The following is a 15,701-nucleotide window of genomic DNA, read 5'->3' on the forward strand; positions in this document are numbered from 1 at the left end:
AGCACTTGGTGTTGCCAAGTGCCCAGCCTTTGCAACAAAAACCATGGATGAGAAAAGAGCCTTTATTTATGGGTGCTTAAGAAAGGGACACTTGGCCAAAGACTGTAAAAGCCGACATACCTGTAACACCTGCGGAGGACATCATCCGACCTACCTGCATCGCGAAAATATAGTAAGGCCTGCAGAAATGATAAGTAATGTTGCCACATGGGACCATATGAACAATGCAGTCCACAAAGTTACGTCCCATGCTTTGACTCAACATGCTTCTGCCACTTCTAGCATTGTGTCTGTCCTTGTATCTTCAACAACAGACCCCCAGAGAGAAGTGCTGAGTGAATTAAAGGTTCTTCAAAGGAAGCCACAAGGAGCCAATCTTCCAAAGTCAAGTCCTCTTTTTTGTCTCGATCTCATCTTGGAGAAAGGGCTTCGTGTTAGTGGAAGACTTAAAGGTTCAACCAATACTGAAAAGCAAACCCCATTTATCTTCCTAAAGACACTAACATCACCAAAACGATCTTGTCCTACTTTCAAAGCCAAGTCTGCCATCAAGGTAGAAACACTGATGGAACTCAGAGTCAATGGGTTTTGGGTAATTGGTTGGAGCAAAACGGTTGCCAAGCTGATCCACAAATGCATGCAGTTTTGTAAGCAAAGAAGACCAGTAGAAGAACAAAAAATGTCCAGTCTCCCTGAAGAATGCTGTGAAATCTAAGCTCAATTCGCATTCTGTGGAGTGGATTGTTTTGGTCCTGTTGCTGTTAAATGGTCGTAAGGAGATCAAGAGATACGGGGTAATTATCACAAGTTTGTCTTCTCGAGCTGTGCATATTGAGAGGCTTGATGACTAGTCCACTGCTGGCTTTATTAATGCTCTAAGATGCTTTATTAGTCTGAGAAGAGCAGTTTCTCAAATGTGCTGTGATCAATGCACAAACTTTGTTGGCACCAGCAATGAGTTCAAAGATGCTCTCAAACAATGCGACATCAGAGCACTTGAGGCCTTCCTAGCAGACAAACAGCGTGAGTTTAGGTTTAATGCTCCTTCAGCCAGTCATGCAGGTGGCATCTGGTAACAGCAAATACGTACCATCCAGTGTCCAGGAAGACTGGATGATACATCACTCAGAACTAGCGCTGAACGTTATGGACAAAATTTCATATCTCAATATTCATGCCAGATTTGTCGATATCGATACAATAGAATATGACTACGGATTTGGTGACAACCAAGCATTTTTCCGAAAATAAAAACATAATACAAAATAATGTGGAAAGTGCATTTTATTTTTAAGAACTCACTGCCAAAAAAACTGAATCCAAAATACCTCCAAATAATGGAGGATGATTTATGTTTTGGCACCAAGTCAGATTCTGCACGGCCACCGGCCGCATTATCTTCTGAACTCATTTTCTTTCTCTTTTTAAATTTCCCCACTGTGCCTGTCGTGTGTGTCTCCATCTCCCTCACTCATGCCCCCATATGTTTGTCATTGGTTGGCTTCAGCTGTCGATCCACAGCAAGCATGAAATAAGGTTTGTGGTTGGCAAGCCTTAGTGGTGCATTCAAGGGCAATTGTAAAAATTATGTTTGTTGTGACTGCCAGAGCTGTACATGCAGGGCGAGCGCGAGAAGGGGAAATCCATATCGTCTATATCGTTGCTTTTTCGATATTAATATCTTAAATGTTCATATCTCGATATAGATATGACAGCGATTCAGTTGTGTGTCGGGGCCGTTGGAAAGGACAGAAGTAAAGATAATGCTTATTTTGTCTCCGATAATCCAGTCTTCTCTTCAAGCGTTCAATTACGTGCTGGCAACAAAAGTTACCGTTGGTTGTAAATGAAACCAAATGGAGTCATTTACAACTTTACAACTTCATTAGTTACAAAGTTGAGAAATGTTCGCTGAGTGTTTAATTGTGTAGCCACAACTGCAGACCGTTGGCGTTGTTAATTCATAACATGCTCAGATGAGTGAATGTGTCTGTGACAAAGCGGTTGTGCATGCTTACCATACTCACCACTTGTCCCTTACCAATTCACCATAGTTTACCTCATTATGTTCATTTTGTTGTAATTTACCATTGCTTTCGTAACATATCACCACTTACTATCCCGGGTTTGTTTTTGTTAGTGTTATGTTACAGTTGACATCAAAGCATGAGTAAATTAAAAGAAACACAGAGTCATTAGTTGAGTTAAGTGCATGGTGTTTAGTGCCTGTACATTGCTGCTGCAGCCGTGAAATTTCCCAGTTTGGGATTAATAAAGTATACATCTATTCATATTTGTGACGTGTGTCCAGGAGACTGATAATCAAAAATATCATGAATACAACAGTTAGTCTAACAGCATGGCTCATCATTTCACTATAATCATGTAAGCCTGACCTCAAACGAGCTACTTCATTGGGGATGCCCAGGCAGATCTCTCTGTCGAAGCGCCCAGCTCGCCGAAGGGCTGGGTCTAGGGAGTCTGGCCTGTTGGTGGCACCAATGACGAGGACTTGAGCTCTCACCAGACCATTCAAATCTGCCGGGAAGCAAGCAACAAGAAAAAACTTAAAGAAGAAAAGACTTAAAGAATTACATGTCACTTTATCCTTTGCGTAATATAGCACCCACATCAGCTCCTGACTTGATCTTTTTCAGTAATGTCAGAATTGGGCTGTGTAACAGTGTAAAACTAAATCGTTTACACAATGTTTAGTCCCTTGTTAGGTAGTAGGGGTGGACTAACATTTTGGTCATCATCTTTTCTGCTGTTTATTTAGTTATGGAGGTAAGTGTTCTGTCATTTGTTTGATTTTCTTAGGTTATTGAGTTAATTTTAAGGTAGGGTTGTTTGGTTTGTTATTTTGGCCTTGGTCCACCGTGAAGCCATCATTTTGCGCACTTTCATTTGTTTTTCTGTTGTAAATAAATAACCTTCTTTACATTATAAACTTTTGTGTCTTGGTGGCTGCGTGGGACCAGGGGAAGATGGGAGCCTAATTATGTTGTGTCCTAGATCCCCTAGATGGGGCTTAAGATATCCCATGGGAGACATAAGGCATTTCAGTGATAGGGAACAACAGCGCAAAACACAAAAAAATAGAATGAGGTAAGACAAGAAAAACCACAAAAATATTTACATATTGCATCAGGTTTAAGTAGCTGAAAAAGCTTGAAAAAAAAACAACAACAACTAGTATTGACAGCACTGACAATAAACCGGCCACAGAATTTCTGGAACTGTTAAAATGTCTCAAGTTCAACATATCACTTTCCCAACACACAGCCATGGTCACATTCTGGACTTGGTCTGCTCTACCAGTTTCAACATCCAACAGTTAACCAGCCACAACCTGCATATCTCTGACCACCACCATGAACATAGACATCCCTATCCCCACCACAAAACAAAACCGGACCATAACCTTCAGAAATCTTCAAACCATCTCTCCCTCAGCCTCACTCACCCATTGTCTGTCTGCTTCACCCTCACACCTCCTCATCATTCACCACTGTAAAGTGCCAATCTTTCCTAACATTCTTCCAAACAAAGGGGGAGGGGGGGGGGGGGGGGGGGGGGGGGTAGGATAGTGGATAGTGAAGCACAAAGGAGTAAATGACTTCTGAACACAAGAGATGAAGCTGAGTTTAGAGCAGTGTATTGAAGATATCAAACTAATGCTGAAAAGGAAAGGCGTGGACAGTGAAGCAAAAATCCTTCAGGACAACACCTTTGTCTAGAAAAAGTTGGTATGTATTTTCTGTATCAGCAATAAAAAAACAAAACCAAAAATAAAAAAAAATCCAGAACTTTGCGCCTACATCTTTCCTCCCTCTGTGCTAAGCCTTGGATCTCCCATAATAATAATAATACATTTTATTTGTATAGCGTTTTTAAGAACCCAAAAACACTTTACAGGCATAAAAACACACTCAAAAAAGAAAACTTTGTAAACATTAAATAAACAATGAATGAAATAAGAGAACAATTGAACTGAACATAGTGTAGAGGCTACACGTTAAAAGCAATCTTAAAGAGATGAGTTTTTAAAAGTGATATGAATGTGTTGGGGTCGGAGCAGTTTCTGATGGGGAATGGCAGGGAGTTCCAGAGGGTGGGAGCAGCAGTAGAGAAGGGTCTGTCACCCCAGGTTCGTACTTGTTTTCGGACCAGGAGGTGGGCAGAGGTAAAAGAGGTATGATTTAATCCAGGTGAGTGCAGAGTCAGTGATGTGAAGTGATTTTTCAATGTGAGAGAGGAGGATGGAGTGGTGGATGGTGTCAAAAGCAGCAGTGAAGTCCAGGAGGATGAGGATACTGATTTGGCCAGAGTCTGAGGAGAGGAGGATGTCATTTAGTATTTTGAGGAGGGCTGTTTCAGTGCTATGTTTTTGGCGGAAACCAGATTGAAAGACGTCATATAGGTTGTTGCGGGTGAGATGGGAGTGGAGCTGGGAGGCTATGGCGCACACAGGATTTTGGAGAGGAAGGGAAGGTTAGAGATGGGTCGAAAGTTGTGCAGTTGGGGTCGAGTCTAGGTTTTTTGAGAATGGGGAGATGACGGCTACTTTAAGGCTGTCAGGAACGTAACCAGAGCAGAGAGAGGAGTTGATGATGGCAGTGATGAGCGGAGAGAGGACAGGAAGGCTGGTCTTGATAAGTTTTGATGGTATGGGGTCCAGAGTGCAGGTGGTTGTTTTCATGCCAGTCATGAGTTCATGGAGGGACACAGGAGAGGGGTGGGACGTGGAGGAATGGAGGCTTCTGTGGATGGAGTCTATTTTGGACTGAAAAAAATTAAAGGAAGGCAGACAGTTTTCAGATGTGAAGGATGAGGCAGTGTTGTCATGGGGCTTCGGAAAGGAGTTTATATGGTGAACTGTGTCTCAGGGTTGCCGGAGCCAGACTGGATGATGTGGGAGTGGTATGTTGACCGGGCCGAGTTGAGGGCATCTCTGTACTTGTGAATGTGGTCTGTGTAAAGCTGGAGATGAATTGTGAGTCCGATTATTCTGTGGAGGCGTTCCAGTTTGCATTTCTGTGCCTTCATTTGATGGAATGCAGGGGTGTACCAAGGGCCAGAGTGTGTAAAAGAAGCACTTTTGGTTTTGTGTGGTGCAAGACGGTCCACACAGGGGGAGGGAGTGTTGTTGTAGTGTGTTTTGGAAGTTTATGGTGCATTTGGTTTTGGAGGGAGGGATGGGGATGATTATGTCCATTTTGAGTAACAGGTGATTGGAGATGTGGAGGCTTTGGCCAGACGGCGGTGATATCTGAAGACAGGAAGAGCAGACTAGGTCGAGGATGTGGCCACGGTTGTGTGTGGGGAAGCGGATGTGCTGTGTGAAGTTAAAGCAGTCCAGAATGTCCAGAAATTCAGTGGTGTGTGTGCAGCTGCGGTTGTCAATGTGGGTGTTGAAATCGCCAAGGAGGAGGAGGACGGATGAAGAAATGGCTGAGCTGGTTTAAGAGGTCAGAGAGGTCGGTGAGAAAATCAGGGTTCGGGTGGGCGATAAATGACAGCTGTAGTCAGATGGAAGGGGCCAGGGAGCTTGAATGCAATATGTTCAAAAGAGGATGCTGCTGGGATGAGGAGTTTGGTGATTTTGATGTCCGTTCTGTGGATAACTGCAATACCGCCACCGCGTCCTTCTTGGCGAGGTTGGTCTATGAATGTGTATCCGGAGGGTGTTGCTTGGTTAAGTGAGAAGTAATCAATTGGTTTGTGCCAGGTTTAAGTTAGACAGAGGAAGTCCAGGTTGTATTCCAGAATGTGTTCATGGAGGATAAGGCTTTTGTTGGTTAAAGAGCGGGTGTTAAACAGAGCAGGGAGCAGCTGACAAGGTGCTGAGGGTTCAGACCAGGGGAGGGAGCAGAGGTTTTTCAGGTTCGCTGGTTGCTTTCTGTTAGGATGGCGTAGGTGAGAGGTACGGTGAGACCATATAGTTGGAATGGGCTGCAAGGATGAAGACCTATAGACAAGCCTAGGTCTCTGAAAAAGGGGCGAGGACTGAGCAGAACTGGACGTGAGGGCATGTGTGGGAGCGCTGGAGGTCAGAGGTGTGAGGGAGGAGAGTGCCAGAGGCTGACAGTAGGGGTCGATACCTTCAGGAGATGGTCCAGTGGGGGGTAGGGGAGAGACATTAGAATCAGTCAGAGAGGTGGGCCTGACTAGTCGGTCGCGTGGAGCAGAGTGGACGGCATGCTGGATGTTAGCCGCTAGGGTGGAACTGCCCAGTCTGTTTAGGTGAACACCATCTCCTAATTTCCCTTCGGGGATGAATCTCGCTCTCTCTCGATCGAGAAGAGTAGAGGTCTATTCCAAAAAAGGTTAAAATTGTCAATAAAATTGATCCCGCAAGCGCCATAGAACGACTACAGCCAGGAACTGAGGCTGAGAAGAAATCTGAAGCGGTCGACATTCTGAGAAAGCAATTCAATTCAATATTATTTATATAGCGCCAATAACAATACAAATTGTCTCAAGACACTCAAAGCACTGGTAATGGACCACTGATGAAGACTGACTTTCCACTGTGCCTTAGAAAGTTAAAAAGAACTTTGAGGCTAATTAGCAGGTGTTTTTATTTCTGTGGTTAGGCTAATTGTATCTTGTTTCTGACATAGGCAGAAGGATGAGATGTCCTGGTCTGTGTGTAGTTGCATTCCCATCATCTCTATTACCGACTGGTGTCTAGGCTAATTAGCTGGTGTAGCCAAGGCTTTCTTAAGCCTTTGACTGCACCCTACGGAGCTACAGATTCGCATTGATAGCTACTTTTTAAGAAACGTATCAAGTCAGTCGGTTGAAGTCCAGCGACAGGAAGTAACCCACAGCTCGCAGGATATCAGCATCCCTAATGTTGAGGCAGGTACTAGCAAGGAGGCAGAACAAGAGCGTAGCCAGAGGGAGAAGATCAGTGGTCAGAAACCAAGGGTGAAGTGGCCAGGCGCAGCTGAAAATAGGAAGTGGGAGGACATCAATAATGATTTGGCCAGTGCGTTAGGTGAACTAAAAGGGATGGTAGAGAATAAGTTAGAGAGGATGGGAGATATAATCTATGATTATGGTAAGGAAAGATTTGGCATTAGTGAGAAGCAGAAGAAACCAGAAGAAGAAGTAGTGAGGTCTAGGCGCCAGCACGAAATTGATAGACTTATACAGGAGAGGAGGTTGCTTAAGAGGCAGTGGAAGAAGGCCACAAAGGAGGAGAAGAAAGGCATTAATTGCTTACAGGCTGGTGTAAAGGAACTACTGGCAGCACTAAGAAGAGTGGAGAGCATTAGGAAAAATGGAAGAAAGAAAGAGCGGGCACGAGTAGCATTCTATAGGGACCCATTTAGATTTGTGAAGTTGCTATTTAGTAAAGAGAAGAATAGCAGCCTGATGGTGCCAAAGCAGGAACTTGAGGAGTAATTAGTGGAGGTACAAAAAGATAAGGAAAGGCTTAGGAAGATGGTACTCCCCTTTGATATTCCACCAATCGGAGAAAAAGGTAAGCAGTGTGATGTTAGCCCACCAAGGTGGAAAGAGATTCAGGAGGTGGTGAGGCACGCAAGAGCCTCTTCAGCCCCGGGACCTAATGGAGTCCTGTATCGGCTGTATAAAAGTGCACCAAATGTATTGAGATTTCTTTGGAAATTGATGCAGGTAGTTTGGAAGAAACAGGTCATCCCCAAGGTATGGCATAGAGCAGGGGGGATTCCCAAAGAGAAGGGCTCAGTAGAGATAAGTCAGTTTAGACCGATCAGTTTGCTTAGCGTTGAGGGGAAGGTCTTCTTCAGTGTTGTGGCACAGAGGCTGTCTAAGTACTTGGAGGCAAATGGCTTGATTGATACATCGGTGCAAAAGGCTGGAATCCCCGGCTTTTCTGGGTGCTTAGAGCACACCAGTATGATTTAGCACCAAATCCAGTTAGCAAAGCGAGAAAAGAGAGACCTGCATGCGGTATTTCTAGACCTGGCTAATGCGTTTGGTTCAGTTCCTCACAGTTTGTTATGGGAAGCTTTTGATTTTTTTAGAGTTCCAGGCAGTATTAAAGGCATAGTTAAAGCATACTTTGCAGATATACAGCTCTGCTTTACTACAGCATGGTAGCAGCATGGCAGGCATCATGGCAGGGTGTACAATCTCTCCACTAGCCTTTACAATGGCAATGGAAGTGATTAGTAGGGCTTTGAAATGGGTGGTAGGTGGAGAAAAGCTGTATGGAGGGCTTCGCCTCTCCCCAATGAGGGCCTATATGGATGACATGATGACTGTGACGTCTACTGCTCCATGTACTAGCAGACTGCTGGATAAGTTAAACAACAACTTGCAGTGGGCTAGGATGAAGGTGAAGCCGAGTAAGTCTAGGAGTATCTCAGTTGTTGAAGGAAAGGTAGTAGATAAGAAATTTATTATAAATGAGGAGCGGGTTCCCACAGTGATAGAGAAGCCAAGTGAAGAGTCTGGGAAGGTGGTATGATGCAAGTCTTAGCGATGTAGCACAGTTTGAGGGATTGAGACAAGATATGATCCAAGGCATTTCAAGCATAGACCGGTCAGGGCTCCCAGGAAAGCTGAGATGATGGTGGATGCAATTTAGGTTATTGCCACGACTAATGTGGCCACTGACAGTGTATGAGGTCCCTCTAACAAAGGTTGAGAAGCTTGAAAGGATGATTAATTCATCAATTAGGAGATAGCTTGGTGTCCCACACTGCTTAAGTGGTGCAGCCTTTTATGGGAAAGGCATACTGGAGCTCCCAGTAACTAGTCTAACAGAGGAGTTTAAGTGTGCTAAGTCTAGACTGGAGATGACTGTTACTCAGTCAAAAGATCCAGTAGTCAGGTGGACAGCCCCCATGGTCAAAACAGGGAGGAAGTGGAACCTAAGAGATGCGGTTCAGGAGGCACAGGCTGCCCTCAGGCTCAGGGATATCATGGGGCATGTGCAGCAAGGGCGTGGTGGCCTGGGACTATGTGCAGGGAAACCTCTGTGGAGCAAGGCGTCCGCGATGGAAAAGAGGAAGATGGTAGTGGAGGAAATTCATAGGCAAGAGGAAGCAATGAGATGCACTAAGGCAGTGTCACAGGCTAAGCAAGGACAGTGAGTGAACTGGGAGAGTGTAGAGAAAAGGAAGGTGTCGTGGAGAGAGCTGTGGAGCATGGAGGCTAGTAGGATTAGATTTATGATAGGATTTATGATATATTTATGATGTGCTGCCATCTCCCCAAAACCTAAACCAGTGAATAGGGGAGGATGCTGCCTGCCCACTTTGTTCTTGGGCATGTACGCTCAGCCCCATTTTGTCAGGTTGTAGGGTCTCCTAGGGTAGATACACCTGGCGCCACAACCAGGTTCTGAAATGCTTAGCAGCTGCAAATGAGGAAATACGTATTGAAGCAAATTCCTCAGCTGCTAGAAAGGAGAATAAGCATATTATGTTTGTTCAGGAGGGAGATAAGGCCAGATCAGTGAGGCGCAGGCATAATGTAGGGCAGCTAAGTGTGGGCAGAGCCTGGGAGCTGAGGACCGACCTAAATAGCGCCCTGAACTTTTCACAACAGATAGTCGTGACCCTCAAAAGACCGGACGTGCTGGTCTGAGAAAGAACGGATAGTGTATTTTTAACTGTCCCGTGGGAAGACAGAGTTGAAGAGGTGAATGAGCGCAAGAGAGATAGATTTGCGGAGTTGGCATTGGAAGCAGAGCAGCGTGGCTGGAGCACCCGCGTGTGCCCAGTCGAGGTTGGCTGCCGTGGATTTGTGGCGAAATGCGCCATTGCTCTCCTGTGTGAGTTGGGCATTCGCGGAAAAAAACAGAGGGTTGCCCTAAAGAATATGTCCCTGGCAGCGGAGCGAGTGAGCCAGTGGTTGTGGCTACAGAGGAAGCACGCTAGCTGGGAAGCATGCTAATGGTAAGGCTAACTATGTGCTAATATTAGGTAGCGGTTGTAGTTAGTTTAATCTTATCCGTCAGTTGAAAGGCACATGGTGGCGCGGTGGCTGCATTGAGGGGGGTGACAGGACGCTGGAGCTCACTGTTAAGCCTTCTTAAGGTGTCGTGGGCCTAACTAAAAGAAACATTGGTGAAGTTGCCCACTTGAAAACCCCAATGATGTGCCGCACACTGCACACTGCCTACTGTTGCTAGTTAGGCTTGTTTGCTGGTGTTTTCTTGTGTGTAACTTATGATCTTGGCAGAGGGGAGGAATGTTGTTTGAAGCATAGTTGCATGTCTCATCATTTCTTACTTAGTATTGGCGGTTAGGCTAATTAGCTGGTGCTTTCTCGTGTTTTGTTTCTATGGCTAGGCTAATTATATCTTGTTTCTGACATAGGCAAAAGGATGAGATATCCTGGTCTGAGTGTATTTGCATTCCCATCATCTCTATTACCTACTGCTGGTGTCTAGGCTAATTAGCTGGTGTTTTTATTTCTGTGGTTAGGCTAATTTTATCTCGTTTCTGACGTAGGCGGAAAGATGAGATGTCCTGGTCTGAGTGTATTTGCATTCCCATCATCTCTATTACCTACTGCTGGTGTCTAGGCTAATTAGCAGGTGTTTTTATTTCTGTGGTTAGGCTAATTTTATCTCGTTTCTGACGTAGGCGGAAGGATGAGATGTCCTGGTCTGAGTGTATTTGCATTCCCATCATCTCTATTACCTACTGCTGGTGTCTAGGCTAATTAGCAGGTGTTTTTATTTCTGTGGTTAGGCTAATTTTATCTCGTTTCTGACGTAGGCGGAAGGATGAGATATCCTGGTCTGAGTGTTTTTGCATTCCCATCATCTCTATTACCTACTGCTGGTGTCTAGGCTAATTAGCTGGCGTTTTTATTTCTGTGGTTAGGCTAATTGTATCTTGTTTCTGACATAGGAAGAAGGATGAGATGTCCTGGTCTGTTAGTAGCTGACCACTGGTCTGCTGGTTGGTTGTCCAGGTGGACCTGGCTGCTAAGGGAGTTTTGCCTTAGATCATGGCACAAGGGATTGTAACATCTCGTCCTGTGTATTAATGAATATGAAGTCACTTTTCGTGGATTCAGATAGGCGACGAGCTGTGTCATTGTGACCTGCTTCCATCCACCACGACGGTGGATGGAAGAAGGAAGACACTGCAGGAGAACCCCATTTTTTTCCACGATGTCAGTGACAGTAGCTCTGGGGAGACAATGAGTGACTGCTTTGAAGAAGCAGATACCTCTGGTGATGCTGTCGCCAATTATCAGGGTAGTTTATTTATTTTTTGCATGTTTGTCACACTTAAATGTTTCAGATCAAACTAATATTAGTCAAAGATAACACAAGGAAACACAAAATGCAGTTTTTACATGAATGCTGTTATCATTAGGAGAAAACAAAATCCAGACCTACATGGCCCTGTCTGAAAAAACCTAATAAATGGCTAGGCCAGCTGTAGCAGCAACAACTGCAATCACACTCTTGCGATAACTTGCAATGAGTCTTTTACAGTGCTGTGGAGGAATTTTGGCCCACTCATCCTTGTAGAATTGTTGTAATTAGCTCTTTACAAACTGTTGTGCAATAGCCCCCGTAACTATTCCCTCGTCCATCTGCACTCCACAGATAAATTCACAGTTCATACGACTAAATTTGCACTATAATGGACAATTGTTTTTTTCTCATTCTGTAACACAGTTGTTTTACATTTTCAATGTCATTGTAAATGTTTTATAATGCTGCTATGCCAAACCAGTTAACTGTTCTATATCAGTGTCTCTCTCATTTACTACTGTACTCATTCATTTGTGTGCTACGGTGTGCTTTTACTCATATACAGTGGGGGAAATAAGTATTTGATCCCCTGCTGAATTTGTAAGTTTGCCCACTTCCATAGAAATGATCAGACTCTGGTTTTTATGGTTGTTTACTGGTTATGGGTATAGACAGAATATCAGTCGAAAATGCATAAAAAACACACAATCTAAAAGTTATAAATTGTTATGTATTTTATTAAGGGAAATAAGTATTTGATCCCCAAGCACAACACAAGTCAGTACTTTGTAGAGAAACCTTTGTTGGCAAGCACAGCGATGAGACGTTTCTTGTAGTTGGTCACCAGGTTTGCACACAGCGCAGGAGGGATTTTGGCCCATTCATCTTTACAGACAGTCTCTAAATCCTTCAAGTTTCTTGGCTGCCTCTTGGAAACTCGGAGCTTCAGCTCCCTCCACAGGTTTTCGATCGGGTTAAGGTCTGGAGACTGACTAGGCCACTCCATGACCTTAATATGCTTCTTCTTGAGCCACTCCTTTGTTGTCCTGGCAGTATGTTTTGGGTCATTGTCATGTTGGAAAACCCACCCACGAGGCATCTTCAGTGTTCTTGCTGAGGAAAGAAGGTTTTTGTCCAAGATGTTACAGTACATGGCTGCATTCATTGGCCCCATAATGCGGTGAAGTTGCCCTGTACCCTTTGCTGAAAAACAGCCCCAAAACATGATGTTTCCACCTCCATGCTTAACCGTGGGTATGGTGTTCTTTGGGTCATACTCACGTTTTTTCATCCTCCAAACACGGCGGGTCGAGTTAATGCCAAATAGCTCAACTTTGGTTTCGTCAGACCACAGCACTTTCTCCCAAGCCTTCTCTGAGTCATTTAGATGTTCACTGGCAAACTTAAGGCGGGCCTGTACATGTGCCTTCTTGAGCAGGGGACCTTGCGGGCACTGCAAGAGTTCAATCCATAACGGCGCAGTGTGTTGCCAACTGTTTTCTTGGTGACGGAGGTCCCAACTGCTTCCAGATCATTAACAAGCTCCTGCCGTGTTGTTTTAGGCTGCTCCCTCACCTTTCTCATCATCATCCTCACTCCATGAGGCGAGATTTTGCGGGGAGCTCCAGACCGAGGACAGTTGATGGTCCTTTTATGGGTCTTCCACTTGCGAATAAGTAGTTGTCACCTTCTCACCAAGCCTTTTGCTGATGGTTTTGTAACCTATACCAGCCTTGTGCAGGTCTACAATCTTGTCCCTGACATCTTTTGACAGCTCTTTGGTCTTGCCCATGGTGCTGTAGAAGTTGGAATGTAAGAAACTGATTCTTAGAGCAGGTGTGCTTTATATACATGACGAGTTAAGATCAGGAGTATTGGTAAATAGTTGACTGAGCACAGCAGTGTGCCACATGCGCACCAGCCAATCTGTAGGAGCCTGAATTCTAAGTGAATTGTTGGGGATCAAATACTTATTTCCCTTAATAAAATACATAACAATTTATAACTTTTAGATTGTGTGTTTTTTATGCATTTTCGATTGATATTCTGTCTATACCCATAACCAGTAAACAACCATAAAAACCAGAGTCTGATCATTTCTATGGAAGTGGGCAAACTTACAAATTCAGCAGGGGATCAAATACTTATTTCCCCCACTGTATATTGCAGATTTTTTTTTAATCACTTTTTTATTAATAAATTGTGAAACGGACACAAATTCGAACTAACCTAAACAAAACAAAAACAAATGCTGCTTGGGGATTATATTATAATATTTCATACAGATTAGTGCATCATGTAGGATTTTATTCCAAACCAAAGAGCTGCTAAACTATACCAGAAAATGACAATATTATATGATTATTATTCTTAATCTGTGTTGCAGTTATTTTATTGAAAGTTACTGTTATTTATATACTAAAACTTCGATATATCTTGCTCAGTTCCAGTCACGGTTGAAGTTCTATGAAGTACAAAGTGAAACTCAACACAGACAAAACGGGTTAAAGAGACTAATCTCTGTATGTTTGCAATCCTTCCCCATGGCAATTTGTTTGTAGTGACAACACACATTCGTTTGCAGTGAGTACACATGTCACAAACTGGTACCACTACCCTTATATTTGCGAGCTGCCCACTATTTTACTATTATATTATGTTACTATATTTTAACTTGTAATCCTAGAGGCACGCTTATTTTTGCTCCTTACAGATATGTAATATCTGTAAATATTCCTGATTAAACAAATACACAAGTGCAATAATTCTCATTTGTTTGAATGAGTCTACTTTCAAGAATGCATCCGCTGATGCTTTGAGTCATTTTATACAGAAATGTAAAACATGAATTTTCTTAGAGACATTTTTTGTTATTCTGAAATTAGTAGTCAGTGTTTCCTACCATCCATGCAGGTTAGTAGCTGGGCTACAATCCTTCTCTCCATGTCTTTAGAGGCCACCTCTCTTTTAGGTGTAATGGCATCAATTTCATCAATGAACAGGATACATGGGGAAGAGCTCTATAATGAAGAAAAACACTGAAGTTCAGAGAAGTCAACACCAGTCATTGCTCCCTTCACCATCTAATAATAATAATAATAATAATGGATTGGTTTTATATAGCGCTTTATCATAGACCTTTAAAGTCGCTTTACATTGAATGCATTATTCATTCACTCATACAGTCACACCCTGGTGGTAAACTACCTCAGTAGTCACAGCTGCCCTGGGGCAGGCTGACGGAAACGTGGCTGCCAATGTGCGCCTACGGCCTCTCAGACCACCACCAACATCACTCACTCGCAATCATACACCAGGGAGCACACACCTGGGGGCAAGGTGGGTTAAGTGTCTTGCCCATGGACACAATGGGACCTTTCGGTGACTGGACGACTGCTCTACCTCCTGAGCTACTGCCGCCCTGTCTGTTTAACATTTGGTGTCATGTAGGGTTGGGCATCGTTTGGATTTTAACGATTCCAATTCTTAATTTCGATTCCTGTTCTAAACGATTGTCGTTTCCAATTCTTTGAGGTATAGGTCAAGAGGTCACAAATACTTCACAAGAGAACTTTTTCATTTGAAAAAGCCTTTACAAAGGCCATAATCACATTACCAGTTAACTTGATAGACTAGAGTTTAATTTGGTTGGTTTACTGTAACTAAGATATTTAATTACACGGGAGGCTGAAATAACACTACAAGTTGGCAGCGGTCTAAAAAAACAAAGAGCTGCAGCCCAGGTGGGTATATATAGCCCCTTTCACATCGAGCAAAAAACCCAAGTTTTTCACTCCATCGGGTCAAACGACCAGGGTCAATAACTCGGCAATCGACCCGGGATTTTATTGAATTTTAATAGTTTTTTTGCTCTGACGCTGACGTACCTGCCTGTTACATTCTGACTTGACGGCCTGACAGACTTTATCATTGTAGAAGCCTCTGGTCAAAAACAAGTTTTGGTCTACTCCCATACAGACTGATCTCTTCAATCAAATAAACAAATCAAATGTGTTGTTACACGATCATTAATGGAGGCACTCTCACAGCAGGTCGACCCACTTGCCTTTGGTGTGCTTTCACATCGGCAAAAGTCCGGGGTCGGACCTCCTGCTGTGAGAGCAGCGTGTCTGTTTTTTCCTCCCTCGTACGTCACCGCTTACATTGCAGATAACATTGCAGTTTGTTTATAACCTGAAGAATGTTAATTATTATACCATGCAGGTGAAGGTGTTTTATCATGTTTGTTGTGCATTCTCCTTTGGCAGTATATAACTTTTTCGCAGGTGCTGCACTGTGCCAATCTGTCCTTTTTCAAATTAAAATTAAGTCTTTCGAGCTTCGTTTTGTGCAGTCCATGTTCAGAGGAGTGATGTTCTTCTTACGAGCGGAGCACCCCCGGTGGAGTAATACAAACCCCAGAAACAAACGGAGCACGTTGGACAGAGTAATACAAACCCCGAAATTCAAACATCTT

At 43.7% G+C, this 15,701-nt stretch overlaps 1 protein-coding gene across 4 annotated transcripts in view; it reads right to left on the reverse strand.

The window, feature by feature from the left end:
* nvl (nuclear VCP like) overlaps positions 1-15,701 on the reverse strand; it is a 62,388-nt gene that overhangs the window by 23,023 nt on the left and 23,664 nt on the right. For all 4 annotated transcript variants that reach the window (XM_047603262.1, XM_047603259.1, XM_047603261.1 and 1 more), the window contains 2 exons: positions 14,127-14,244; positions 2,397-2,538 (listed from right to left, as the gene is read on the reverse strand). In XM_047603262.1, the coding sequence (XP_047459218.1) occupies positions 2,397-2,538; positions 14,127-14,244 (260 nt within the window). The remainder of the gene's footprint in view (positions 1-2,396; positions 2,539-14,126; positions 14,245-15,701) is intronic.

This window comes from Mugil cephalus, chromosome 13, assembly GCF_022458985.1.
Source record: "Mugil cephalus isolate CIBA_MC_2020 chromosome 13, CIBA_Mcephalus_1.1, whole genome shotgun sequence".
Taxonomy (NCBI): Eukaryota; Metazoa; Chordata; class Actinopteri; order Mugiliformes; family Mugilidae; genus Mugil; species Mugil cephalus.